The following is a 13,900-nucleotide window of genomic DNA, read 5'->3' on the forward strand; positions in this document are numbered from 1 at the left end:
ACTGCAGGCATGAACTTCCACTGTCCAGCCTTCTCTTAGGAAGTTCTACAGTTCATTTTGTATCTAGTCATTTCTTATATTATAAAATGCTTTAAATCTAAAAGTTGACTAAGTTTTGTAGAAATCTAAAAATTTTTCCTCAAGAATGTTTAAAAACTTTCTTCTTCACTTCAAATACTTGGAAGGTTTTCAAGTCTACACATATGTATATATATTATACAGTAATTTTTTGTTTTGCATAGAAAAATTTTTTGTTGAGTTTTTAGAAAAGGTAACAACAGTAAGAACTTGAAGGAAAAAAGTTTCCTTTCAGCTATTTCTTAAGCTGTAACAGCAATGTTCTTTCAAGGCTTGTCCTGTCTCTACTAAACTCATCTGTAACTAGAGCATAGGTCTGAGTTTATCTCAGCACCAGGTTTGACTTAGAGACTAACCTCCAGCTCTTTTCCAGCCATCTGTTTTGGGGCAGTATCTGGAAAGCCAAGACTAGGTAAACACCTGTACTACTTTAAGAATAAATCTTATCTAGATATCTTGTGTTAGCAGACAATGTAATACCTCTCAGAGATGTAAACCTCATTTATACACAGAATTCATACTCAGTCAGTTATCTGGAAGGGAAAGAAAGAATCATTCCTAACCAGCAAAACCTACTGTGGCCAAAATTTGTGCCAAGTTAGAATGTCTCCTGTAGAATGTTTGAGTCCATGAGCACAGGTCTGATCCGCCACTGATTCTGCCATGTGCAATGGCACAAGCAGGAGGAAACCATGAGCCATATCCAAACCTTTTAGCACTAAAAGCTTTTTGCACTACCATCCTCAGGTACTGAAGAGCGTTTTTCATGATGATGGAAATGCTTTTGAAGACGAAGCTAAAGTGAGAGGTGTGATACATGGAAATGCTGACATGTTAAAGACTTTTTAAAAATAACCTTTTATTTAAGAAACGTCAGTGGACATTTATTCATGAGAACACCTGCTTACGTAATTTAGCATCAAGCAGGGTAGATGTTTTAGGCTGTTTTAAACCTTGTGGTAATGACACATTATTAACCCAGCAAGACAACATAAAAGCCTTGAGTACAGCAACGAGATTTCTTTGGATCATGGTAACTTCTGAAGGTAGAAACAGGAGAATGAAACAAAAGCTTAATGTTACTGTTTGTACTCACTAGAAAAGGATGGCACAACCTGGTCTAATCAGAGGAACTCATCTATCAGCTAACTGATAATTCCAAAAAATTTCAAGGTATTACATGCTCACTCTTGGCCCATGTATTCCTATGACTGTATACCTAGTGAGCATCTAACTGAAGATTCTGATTTTTCATTTATGCATGTTTTCCTGTACATCCTGGGAAAGATGGAGATCATTTCATGAACTACAGGGTCTGTTTTAGTCCCTTGTTTTCTGTTTTGTTTGTTTTGTTGTTGTTTTCTCCATAAAATTATTTGCTTGATAAAATTTTTTCTTCTTCATTTCAAATACTTGGAGGCTTTTTCTTAAGTCTAATGTATATATATATATATATATATATATATATACATATATAATGTATATATACATATATATATACATTAGATATATACATGTATATATACATATGTATATTATATAGTATTTTTTTGTTTTGCACAGGAAAAATATTTTTGCTGATTTTTCTCATTTAAAGGTAACAACAGCAGAACTTGGTAAGAAAAAAAAAGGTTCCATTCAGCTATTTCTTAAGATATAAATCTTTTCTGGGTCTCAGTAGAGACAAAATTATCTAGCTGATATAAAGGTAGACAAAATGCCTGTGGGAAGGGCCCAAAATGTTACATAAGCCCCAATAAGCATTCTTATGATCCTTCGTGCTGAGAGACTACACTTAAATGAAAACCAGCCGCTTGCTTGCAGTAATCAGGGCTGAGACCCTCAGGTGCCCAATTTAATTTTATGTGTCTGAGTTAAGTACTTAGCAGCACTATGAACAGGGTGGAGGGAGAAGATCTTCTCCTAAGGCTTTCTAACAAGACAGGTGCAACAAGGAAGAAAAAACGGTTAGGAATGACCGCAGGAAAAATATAAATGAACAGCTGTCATAGCACTAAACTCCAAACCAAACCAGAAAGGCAAATGATCAAGTGAGCAAAAGCTCTGTAACACACATAATAAATTAAACATCAATATTCCTAAAAGTATTCCCATAAATAGAGATACATACACAAGAAGAAAATGGACAAAAGCACTAAAGGGGTCTGTCTGTCTGTCTATCGATCTATCTCCAATATAACAATGTTTAATCTCACTAGCAATAAAAATTCAAATGATAAACTGTAAGATAAAAATAGAACACACATTCTGTCTTAAAATATTTACTCTAGGTAGAGCATGATGGATATATGCAAAGACTCAGTTACTTTTGGGATGTTTAGTGGAACACTGTTTGAAATAGTGACTAACTGAAAACAACTTGAATTTCAGCCATCCCTGAGTTAAACAAGTTCTAGCTGAGGCTCACTGTAGAATGCCATGCAGGCATAGCAAATGATGGGGAGACTGTAGACCCCAACCAGGGCAGGTGTCAGGCTCATCTGCAGAACTAAATTACCACTACCCCATTCCCAGAAATTCTGACTAGTAGGTGTAGCTCTGAGAGAGTCTTTTTGTTTGTTTGTTTTATTTTTTGTTTTTTGTTTTTTTGGTATTTCAAGACAGACTTTCCCTGTTTAGCCTTGGCTGTCCTGGACTCACTTTTGTAGACCAGGCTGGCCTCGAACTTACAGAGATCCGCCTGCCCTGAGAGCGTCTTTTAATGAAGAACTACAGGAAAGGTATATTTAATAACATAAAATGACCATGTTTTATTTAGAAAACCCAAAAGATGTTTATAGGAAAACAAAAGTTACATTCATATTTAAAAACAAACAAACAAACACCACCCTCCAGAACAGCTTTGCACAACCCAGCTGTGGGAAGTGAGACAGGAGGATACGGAGCTCGAGGCAGCCTTCTCTACGCACTGTATTCTAGGCCAACCTGCACTGTATGAGGCTCTGCTCAAACAAAACAAAGTAAGCCATAGCCTTCCTTGTCCCGATTATGGCAGGCTAGATTCTCCAGTATCTTGGTTGAGGGAGATGTAAAGCTAGGTAAAATATTAACATTGACAAATCTGTATGTGTCTCACTAGAGGGAAGATGAGCTCATTATGCTCCCATGTTATCAGTGGTTACCTCCAGATGATGGAATTATATAGACTTGGTTGCCTAATGAGTGGCCCTGGCCTTATTAAATGGCTCAAGCTGACTTGGAGATTGCAATTATAGGTATATACCATCACCACTGGCTTTAAAAAATAATAATAAATTTTCATCTACCAAATTGTCACAATTAGTATGAACAATTTTTCTTATTAGAAAAAAAAGTTCAAAATCCATTATGTCACAAGCGTATCCAAAAAGGAAACGCGATGGTCAAATGGCATTCAAAGTTGTCCACAGTGCTTTCCCCATCTCTTTATCAAGGTCTTTTTCACTTAGCTGTTATGAGTCCCTTTCTGAATCATGTCCTTGCCAACTTCCAGCGAGCCCAACCTTGACATATCACTAGTGGTAACCTTGTGCACTGGAGAAGCCCTAACTTTTGATCTGTGGATGCCCTAGACAAGGCAGTCAGACTTCAGCTATTATAAAAGTGCAAAGCTCTGATGCAAATCCATAGCAAACATGAAGCCCAAACAAAGGGAGCAATGTACCTCTCCACTTCCTACTTGCCTCAGCAAGAAGACGGACATCTGAAGACCTATTAGAGTTCAGTTTCCCGAGGGAGGCTGCCTTCAGCAGTTCGTCCATTTTCTTCCTAGTTTTCTCCTTTGCTATAGCCAGCTCCCTCTTGATAACTTCTGAGCCATGCCAACGCTGCCATTCGGCAAAACAGTACCGAAGAACTTGTTTCCGGTTATATTCAGTAGCCAGCTGTTGTTTTCTAAGAGGCAAGACACTTCCATTAAAACAAAGAAGCCATTTACAGTGTTAGTTGGTAAGACAGATGAAACTTAAGGCCAAAGAAGTTCCTGAAATGCTCCATCTTACCCTATTATATTAAACTAAATGGAAATACTTGACATTCCTCGAAGCAGGCTCTCATCAAAGGCATCAATGCCTCAGCCTTACCCTCAAGAAGAAAATGTGACTGTATGATTCAATGTTCCCAATAAGACATATTAAATTTTATTATATATACACATAACTTTTTGAAAAGATGAATGCATTAGGGAAAGAGAAATTCATGTAGGGGTGGAAATCTAAGGCAGGGAATTTAGGAGGAAACTCAGTGACCTAGCCACATCATTCAATGATGCCAATAATGAAGAGTCACCAAAGTCTAAGTCAAACTCTGAAGGTGATCTTGTCAAAGACCTGGTTAGAGAGAGACCACCAAAGAGGACTCATTAGCCATGACTCGGTGGTGAAGGCACTGGTTAACACCAGGCTCCAGCCCTGGTGGAGCTCATTCAGGACCTGAGAAGGAACTCCTTTTGTCCCTGGAGCCTTCACAAACATCAGTGAAGCTAGCTGGTGAGAGCTTGGAGTGGACATTACTGATTCCCCTGTGGGACTCTTCCCCAAGAGACATCATGGTGGAGGCCGGTCAAGAGGAATTCAAGCCTTGGGGCTCATAAGTGTGGGGACTGGAGTTCAGAGGCCCAGAGTACATGTAAACACCAATAGGTGTGGTGGCCTGTTTGTAATCTCAAAACCCAGGAAATGGAAAGAGAAATCCTTAGAGCAAGTTGGCTTGCCAGACCAGAAGAGCTCTGACTTTAGCAAGAGACCTTGACTCAATACATAGAGAGCAATCTAACACACATGATGGCAAACTTGGACCTCTGTCTGCGCACACGTGAACCTCACACATGCATGTACAACACACACACACACACACACACACACACACACACACACACACAGAGTTCAAACCTAGAGGCTTCTTATATCTATTGGGGGATGGTTGTCACTGTAACCTTGGAACTTACTATGTGGTTGATTATGTGGAATTAGGTGTCCATTTGCAGACTTAAAATCCAATATTGCTTATTTGTCTTTTTTATTTTACCTTGTAAACATAAGTAAGTTCTCCATAGCCCTTTTCTGTTAAAAGTTATGCATACACTCTTGGGTCCTATCAAGAAAATATAACCATTTAAATCAGTGAGTACGGAGAACATTTCCATAGACCTAAAAAAAAAAGATGTTTCACTTTTGTGAACGTGTTTTGTCTGCATGTAAATACATTTGTGGACCATACACATGCATGCAGTACACACAGAGGCCAGAACATGGCATGAGATTCCCCCTGGAACTGGAAATGGCCCCCACATTTGGGTTCCCCAAACTGAATCCAGGTCTTTTGCAAGAGCATCAAGTACTTATAACTGCTGTGCCATCTCTCCAGCCCCCATTTCTACAGTGTTTAAAAAATGTTTACATGACTTCTGACCTTCTCTGATGGTTAACCACAGTGAAAAATGTTACACTATAACATAATATGAAAGTTTATGTATAAACTTAAGTGAAACAAAAATATACATAGCTGAAACAAAGTTTCACCAAACAGTATTTCCCCTTGTTATCAGAAACTCACTGCTAGTTCAATTCTGACTCAGCACTGAAATACAAGCAACTCGCCCACCATGGTTTCAATATACCTTCCCAAACTGCAGAGACTGAACTCCTACTGTAACAACAGGAAGAAGTGGGGCTTGGAAAGGTAACTAAGGAGCTGGGGAGTGTGGCTCAGTGTTCTAGCGATTACCTATCAGGCCAAACCCCAAAACAGCTCATCAGGCCCCCGGAGCAGACTATTGCTCTTGTCTTGGAGGTGGGTTACTGATGAGGAAGGACAAGAGCCCCAGTTTCCTACCTGTCCTCTGTGTGTGTGTGTGTGTGTGTGTGTGTGTGTGTGTGTGTGTCCGTGTTTGTCCCTGTCATGACAGTATTATGCTCTGGATTTCTAAGCTCCCAGAACTAGGAACCAAATAAACGGCTGTTGTTCATAAATTATTCAGCCTATGACAGTCTGTTACAGCAGCAGAAAAGCGACCAGGACATCTTCCAACAGCATAAATCATTATATTTAATTGATCTTTATAATGCTTTGGTGATGGTTGACAAATACTTGGTGACTGGCAGTTAGTTTCTAGAGTAAAAAATACTCTATAGGTCATAATAAATGTGAATGTATCTATAATGGAAATATCTAATGAGACTGACTTTGATATAATTTTTAGAAGACACAGAAAGCTCAGTAAAGGGAAGGCAAGAACTAAACTGCAAAAGCTAAGAAGGGAGACAAACAAAAGACCTCTAGTTTCTCCCAGTGAGTAAAATTAATACATTTTAGGATACAAGATTCATGTTGCTGAGTCTGATTACCTTGAAATCCAATTTACATCAGTCTTCTCAAGAAGGATGAGTATGAGATGCTCCTGGTGTGCTAATATCATTTTTACAGTATAAACAGCCTAAACAGCACTATCAGTTAAATTGACCATTAGTCACATTCTTTAGATACAAGGAAAGCAAAGGGAAAACCATCTCCATAACTGCATCAAGACTAAAAAAAAAGGTAGGAAAATGAGAAGAAAAGCATGTTTGCTGCAGTGCTGAGAGCCCACTATATTGGCTGCACAGGAGATTTGGAGTGCAGTCACAGCTTCTGTGTTTGGTAGCTAAGGAGGAAGGGCAGACAGACACTAGGAAGCCAGAAGAGGCTGTTCCCATGCCTCCTGTTTCTGCACAGTGATGTCCCATATGAAACAACTTCTACACTTTTTAAAAGATGGCACTAAAAATGTAACTAGTTCTGAAAGGAGGGTGGAAACACCTCAGTTTCATAAGACCTTAGTGAGAAGCCATCGCTTAGGTAAAAGGCTCGAGACACAATTCGCAGATCACCATAGAGAAGGACGGAGTGCCTTATGGAAAACAGCCTGTCCCAATATGCTTGTGAGCTAAATCAGAACATTTCTAGCAAGAACGCATAAATTGATCATCATAATTACATAACTGCCTGCAAAGAAAGGCTGTCTCTGCAGGCCTAAGAGCACAAAACAGGAAAGGTTTAAATAGGAATTCAAGTGTGAACCGTGCTGCCCAGGATCAACACCTCTGATGGTGCTTTTAGTGAGCAGTGTGTACTCTAGAACCTCAAAGTCAGGAGAGCACCAAGCAGATCTGGGACGGTGGGCAAGCAGCTGACAGTCTCTAAGCTACAGACTCACCCTCAGAAATGGTGCTGAGAACTCTACCCTGCCTAGTCTTCAAATAGTTTTTCTTGTTACCTAAATAAAACAAAATCTAAAAATTAGAATGGAATCTGTGTATCTTACAGCATATTGAATACTGAATTTCTAAATTCTAAAATCTAAATATCTAAAACATTTTGAATATTGAAACCATGTCTTAATTTTTACATTGTTTTGGGTGGAGGTTACACAGTGGGCATGTGGAGGTCTGAGGTAAACTTCCAGGAATCTGTTCTTTGCTTCCACCGCGCAGACCCTGGGAATGGTACAGGCCATCAGGCTTGATGGCAAGTGCTTTTTACCTTCTGAGCCATTTCACTGGCCTGGTGTCTGAATTTTTCAAAAGGGAATGGGAAACGGTAAGTATCCATAAGCCGGTGATTTGACTAAGTGCAGAAATCTGATGCAGAACATTAAGAACAGCAGCGACAGGAGCAGCTGCATTTGGGATGAGCAGGTTCAGCAAGAATAGGAAAGAAGAGCAAGCTAATGCATTCAATAACGCACTAGGTCGCCCCCAGGGAGACAGGGAATATAAGACAGTTTTGCCTAAAAGAGTTTTTAAAGTGAGCCAGGAAGTGCAAGTCTGGTCCTCTCAAAGATCTATCAGGGGCTTTGCCAGATGCATACGCCACGTGGCTTCTGGCCCCTCACCTGGGAAGGGGACTGGACAAGATTTACAGGAGCGCTCTGTATATGATTTCCCAAAGAAGGCTGAGCTCAGAAGTGTTGGAAATGAAGAATTATGGACGATCAAGGATTATGGGAAGAAAGACGTTGGGGGTTTGAGAAATGATAGGAAGAGATTAAGGCACGAGCTGGCAGGGCCGAGGGATTGGTGTGAAGACGGCAGCACGGCAGATGTAGGTTGTTGGCACAGCCTAGGGCAGGTGCCTCCTGGGAAAAAGCCAGACAAAGTAGAGGGCAGGACTCCAGAAGAGCCCGCAGACAACTCAAACAAACAACACCACCAACAAACCACCCTGTTTGTTCTCACTTTCATGTAGAACGTCTAAAGCTTCAGGGAAGAAGGGAGACAGGAGCAGTAGATAGAGAACCAACCTGGGAAAGTGAATTTGCTGAGGAAATTGAAACTATTAAAATATTGATACCACAACATCAAAGGTGTAACTAACAGAGTTATGTTGTATTACCTTGGCAAATGAATCTGGAAATGTTTGTTATGCTGAAATTATATTGAAATTTAATAAAACCATTAGCTACAATAAGCTTTTTTTTTTTTTTAAATTTTACTTTTTTGGGACTAGGTCTCATGTAACCCAGGTTTGCCTCAAATGGGCTACATACTAAACATGACCTCTAACTCCTGGCCATCCTGCCTTCTCCCCCCAACTGCTAGCATGCTGCATCACCCCAGCACAATCACTGCTTCTGAAAGAAAAGAGATGGGTGGGAACAGAATGCCACAACTCCTGTTAGGGAAGGCAAGCCACATTTGTATAATAAGTGCATGGACCCTTGGCGTGAGGTGAGCCTGTGCATAGGCTCAGAAAGCAAGGAGGTTACTAAATTATGAATAAGAAGAGAGGGGTTTGCTGTGGCTTTAGAGAGAAAGTGAGAAGAAAAGAAGAAAGCCCATGAGGAGACATCTCAGGGAACAAAATCATTGTGGGTACAGAAACCAGGGATGTGGAGCCAGATAACATGTGAATAAGAGACAGGTGACTTCAACAGCATCCTGCCACAAGCCACAGCATCACCTGTGTCCTGTTTATGGGTGAGCAGGAAGTTCTCACATGAGTGGCCACTTTACCTACTTGCTCTCCACCTCTCCTTGTGGCTCACAGGAGCATAAAGACTCCATGTAGTGCTGCAGCAGCAGAGGAAGCCTCTGAGGCTTCCTTCACTAACTGCCTCCCTTATCACTGTGGTCAGTGTCCGCTGAGGTCTGGGGAGAAACCCAGTGGGCACAATGAAGTTGGCCCAGGGTCTGAATTTCTGAAAGCGGTTTCTAGGACAATATACAACACGTAGAGAGCTGGTCACTGAAGGCTCTGCATGAACAGCTCCTTCCTTCTCAGTGTTTCTCAGCTGATCTGACATTTGTTAATGACCACTCTTTGTTTTCAGTTCATAATCTGAAGCAAATTCCAATACAGCAGAAAATCACGGCTGGCCTAGGAAAGCACACCTAAGATGCCATTTGGCTCAACTGGGAAACAGTGCTGTCTGGCAGAGACATCTGACTCAGAGTCCCAAAGACAAGGCTTTTGTCCCACACTCCATCCACGTGGCGTTGTGTGAGAGTCACGCCTACTCTCTGGGCTTTCTTTTCCTCATCTGTGAAACGAGGGGCTGGATCAGAGGATCCTAAGGTGTAGTGTGGTCTTGCTCTAGGATATTTTTTGTCCTCAAGCTTTATAGTAAAAAAAAAAAAAAAAAGTATTATCAGTTAAATATGTTCTAACTTTGGCAGTTAAAGAAATTTAGTACCCATTCTGAACACTTTAAAATAGACACCTGAAAATAACTCAGATACCAGACTAAAAGTTCTAAGATCTTAAAAAAAGGCACATTATACTATTATGAAATCTCCATTTAGTGCTTTTATATTTAAACTGTTTAATTGGAATGGATTCTTGAGTTCCCCAGATTTTTCTTCCACAAGTTTCTTCTGGTATGCAGTCCACGGGTACTTTTAACTTTGCCACTTTACTTCCCACTCTGTGCCCTTATACTATCTCCAGTTTATACTCTTTACCCAGCAAACCCGCCCATTATTCAGTTTTTCAGTAAGGTGCCACCCAGTTCCCACACCAATTGTGAGGACCAGCGATTCTGGAAACAGATTAAAGGAAAGTTTTCTCCATTGGCTCTTTTCACTGAGATGTATCCCAGCATATGATACAAAAGGGTCATCCTCCTGCTTGAAAAGCTTTAGAAATTCACCTTATAACCAACTAATACCTAAACGCCTTTGTTTAGGTATTAAACAAGATATAAAAAGCTTCCCATGGGCGCTGGCAAGTCTCAGGGGGTAAGAGCACTTGCTGCTCTTTCAGAACCCAAGTTCAGTTCCTGCAAGTGACAGAGTGGCTCATGACCATCTGTAGCTCGTTTCAGGGGATCCAACACCCTCTTCTGACATCCGTAGGTACCAGGAATGCACGTAAATGCATGCAGACAGACATTCATATGCATAAAATACAAAATAAATACTCTTTTAAAAGATGAGGTGGACACTTCAGAGAACTTGGATTTGGTTTCCAGCACCCACAAGGTGGGTCCCAATACCCATTAACTCCTGTTCCAGGGGATCTGATGGCTTCTATGAGCTTCTGCATTCATGTGGTATAAATATACTCATGTGGGCTCACTCACACACAAATGAAAAAGAGAGAAAATAAGCAATCAAACAAAGTAGCTTCTCAAAAGCTGATGGACTGAAGGCCACATGTTTGATTATCTCCAGCCAAACCAGATGGCTACACTTCCGCCCTGTTCTACACAGGGCGTTCTTAGGAAGCATGAGGTACCTACCTGGCCAGTGATGTTTGCTCTGCCCTGTCCTTAGCAGCAGAAGGGAGTGTACTCCTCACTGTACAACACTTCTGAACACCTGCACTGTCTCTAGATACTGTTCTCACATAGCTGAGGTTTTTTTTAGGACAAGAGACCATGTGTCAAATGCTTACATAACACCCCCACTCCCGGTCGCCACCATAGAGTTGTACAACTATGCCTTTGAAGGTAACCACTCTTCCACATACCATTCAGTTAATTTTTCATTCTGAATGTAATCAGTAAGGATTACGCATAAGAGTGTAAAGGTTCCTTCAAGCTAGGCGACATCGATTCTAGAATAAAAAGGTGATAGACTGAGAGTGTGTAGCCCAGTAGTAAAATATGTGCTTACAATATGCAAAGTCCTGGGTTCAAATACCAGCACCACCAAGATACCAAGCAACAACACACACACACACACACACACACACACACACACACACACACACACACACACATACACACCATGTAAAGCTAAACTTGGAAATGAATAGAGAAAATGTATTTAATTTTAAGGTAATGAAATAAAGAAGCTTTGACAATACATTTTGTGTGACACAGCACCAGCAAAGAGGGACTTGATAGAAGAGCACCAGAAACCTCTAAATAAGGTGTGGAACAAAAGCCAGCAGAGGGTGGGGAGGGGGGAATCACTCTTGGCAGGTTGGCCCTCCCAGATGGATGTTCCCTGTGTCCTTAATTAACATTTTATGTGCAGACAGTGATTCTATCAATGAGAATTATTGGCATATAAACCAAACTCTCTCTTCAGAACTATGAGACGGTCCGTGGTGCAGCGCTGTTCGTTAGGCTCAGGAGCCCAATCCTTCCCTTACAGAAAGGGAACAAGATTCATCAGTCCATTTTAATCAGAGAACCTGCTCCACTTCTAACTTTCAGATACATCTTTCTAGCTGTGTAAACACAGGAAAACGGCAGTGAATGGTTCTAGTGGACAGCATTTCTGAAGTTGATTTTCGGGCTCTTCAGAAGGAAGATGCCCTGGATAAGCACACCAGAAGGATTTTCAGTCTTAGTAACGGTACCTGTTCTCTTCCCTAAGGTCGTTCTCCAAGGCTCGTGTCTCCCGCTCCAACTTCTGGGATCGTGTATGGTCTCTCCAGGCTCGCAGGACCTTCAGTTGAAGCTTCCAGTCAGACAAGGTCCCCGCTTTCCCCAGCTTAATCCTATGATCCAGAATCAGCTTGTGCCAGGCAGAGAAATACCGTTTTTGACACTGAAGTGGAAAGATTTGGGAAATCACCACCAATCAGCTTCTGTGTTTCAACTATGCAATCCTGACAACCCCGTCCTCAGATTTTCCCATCACACTTCTTCATATAACTCTATTACCTGTGATTCTGCTGGAGAGGAACAAAGCTAAATTCTTTCGCGCTTATAGGGATGAGAAATGTTTACGTTAGGCACGAGGCACCCACAGCTTTATGACACAGACTAAAAGACTTAATTCTCACTAAAAGGCACTGGTCTTACTAGGATAGCAGATCATATCTTAGACATAAACTAGAGAATCGTGAGAGAGCTGCTTCCACATAACCTGCCCTGCTATGATGCCTTGGAGCCTTTAGTTTAATCCTGTCTCAAGCACCACTCATGTCCTACACATGTGAACATGGGAGTTCTCAAGGGAACAGAATGGGGCCTCTGTTCCTTGAAAACAAGACAGATAAAAATGGCGAGTCTAGCTGGGTTACCACTAATCATGTTATTAGGGTTTTGATGAGTTGGCCTAGAGATGTCCAGCCCTCATGTGCCTGTGCAGCCAACAGCAAATTAGACAAGGTCTACCAACATGACTGAAGCTCCCACGGTGTACTTTACTCAAATGATCCAGGTCTAAGGAGAAAATCACTGCTACCTGGTCCTTGTCTATATACTCTATCCTCATTAGTAAACAAACCAAAACAAACCATTCTGTTCTTTCTAATCTAAGGTCATCTCTTGGCCTCAACACCAACCACACTATTTCATACTCTCCTATTTCTTCACAGTAACTTCTCTGTCTGACCTTCCTGCCTTTCTCTGCCTACTTCAGGATCACTTCCCAGATAGTCCTATGGCCAGCCCTTCCCTGAACTGTACACGCTCCTCCCCTGTATGCCAGAGCAAGCTTTGCATTCTTCAGCTAAGCGCATGCCACACTTTAGCAGGATCTCAAGTTTCCTGTTTTTGAGCCCATGGGAGTCCCGAGAGAAGGGACCAGGACCCTTAACTGGGAATGCCTTAAGTGTGAGGTCCCACAGAAGACAACATCACAGGAAGCGGCTTTACAGCATTTCCCACACACCTGCCACTGTGTTTCACTTTGGGAGTTCTAAACAAAGGTCTTGAAGAAACAGTCTCTGCTTTGGAAGGTTATAGAGAAATAAGAAACAGAAATAAAAGACAGGCCAGTGAGATGCCTCAGCTGTGTTAAGACACTTGTTCTCTAAGCCTTAGAACCTGGATTCTATTCTCAGAACCCCCGAAAGGAGAGAACTGACCTCAAAAATTCTCCTCAGTGCTTGTTTGTTTTCTGTTGTTGTGATAAATGCTACAACTGAAAGCAGCTTAGGGGAGGAAGGGTGTAGGCTTCAACCTTTTCCAAACCTTCTTTATTTGAGGTTCTTTAATGCTTATACCTCCCTTCCAACCCACCTACCCTAGATAGGAGAGAAAAGAGGTTAATGGGAACAGGAGAAGCAGACATTTTTGGACTCAGTTCCTGGGAGAGATTCCCCTGGTGTAGTTGGCAGGATTTCAGCAGACCAGCAATTCCACCAAAGTCACTGCTGGAACCTGGAACAGCAGCCAGAACCAGGAGCCCCAAGGTGTTCTCTGGAGCGGTCTCTCTAGGGCATCTCAAAGTGGAATGATAAACAGTCAAACAATCCAATGATGCAAAAAGCCCCACCTCCTGTTTTGGGCATATATATATATCCTCTCAGAGTCTGTACTAAGATGGGTTTCAGCTGGGAAAAACCAAGCCCCCACATGAGGTGGTTCATCTTCTAGTGGATAAACATCACCTGATCTCTCACAAGTCTGTTCCCCATCTCACACTTGGGATCAAAGCAAAAT

General features: G+C 41.5%; 1 protein-coding gene across 3 annotated transcripts in view; it reads right to left on the reverse strand.

The window, feature by feature from the left end:
• Nucleotides 1–13,900, reverse strand: part of CCDC191 (coiled-coil domain containing 191) — a gene marked incomplete at its 5' end in the record, with an annotated part of 65,982 nt that overhangs the window by 20,825 nt on the left and 31,257 nt on the right. For all 3 annotated transcript variants that reach the window (XR_014783291.1, XM_084801993.1, XM_084801992.1), the window contains 2 exons: nucleotides 3,762–3,972; nucleotides 11,866–12,056. Coding sequence is in view for 2 of the 3 variants with exons in the window: in XM_084801993.1 (XP_084658119.1) it covers nucleotides 3,762–3,972; nucleotides 11,866–12,056 (402 nt within the window). The remainder of the gene's footprint in view (nucleotides 1–3,761; nucleotides 3,973–11,865; nucleotides 12,057–13,900) is intronic.

This window comes from Acomys minous, assembly GCF_964271855.1.
Source record: "Acomys minous genome assembly, chromosome: 11".
In the NCBI taxonomy this organism is placed as follows: domain Eukaryota; kingdom Metazoa; phylum Chordata; class Mammalia; order Rodentia; family Muridae; genus Acomys; species Acomys minous.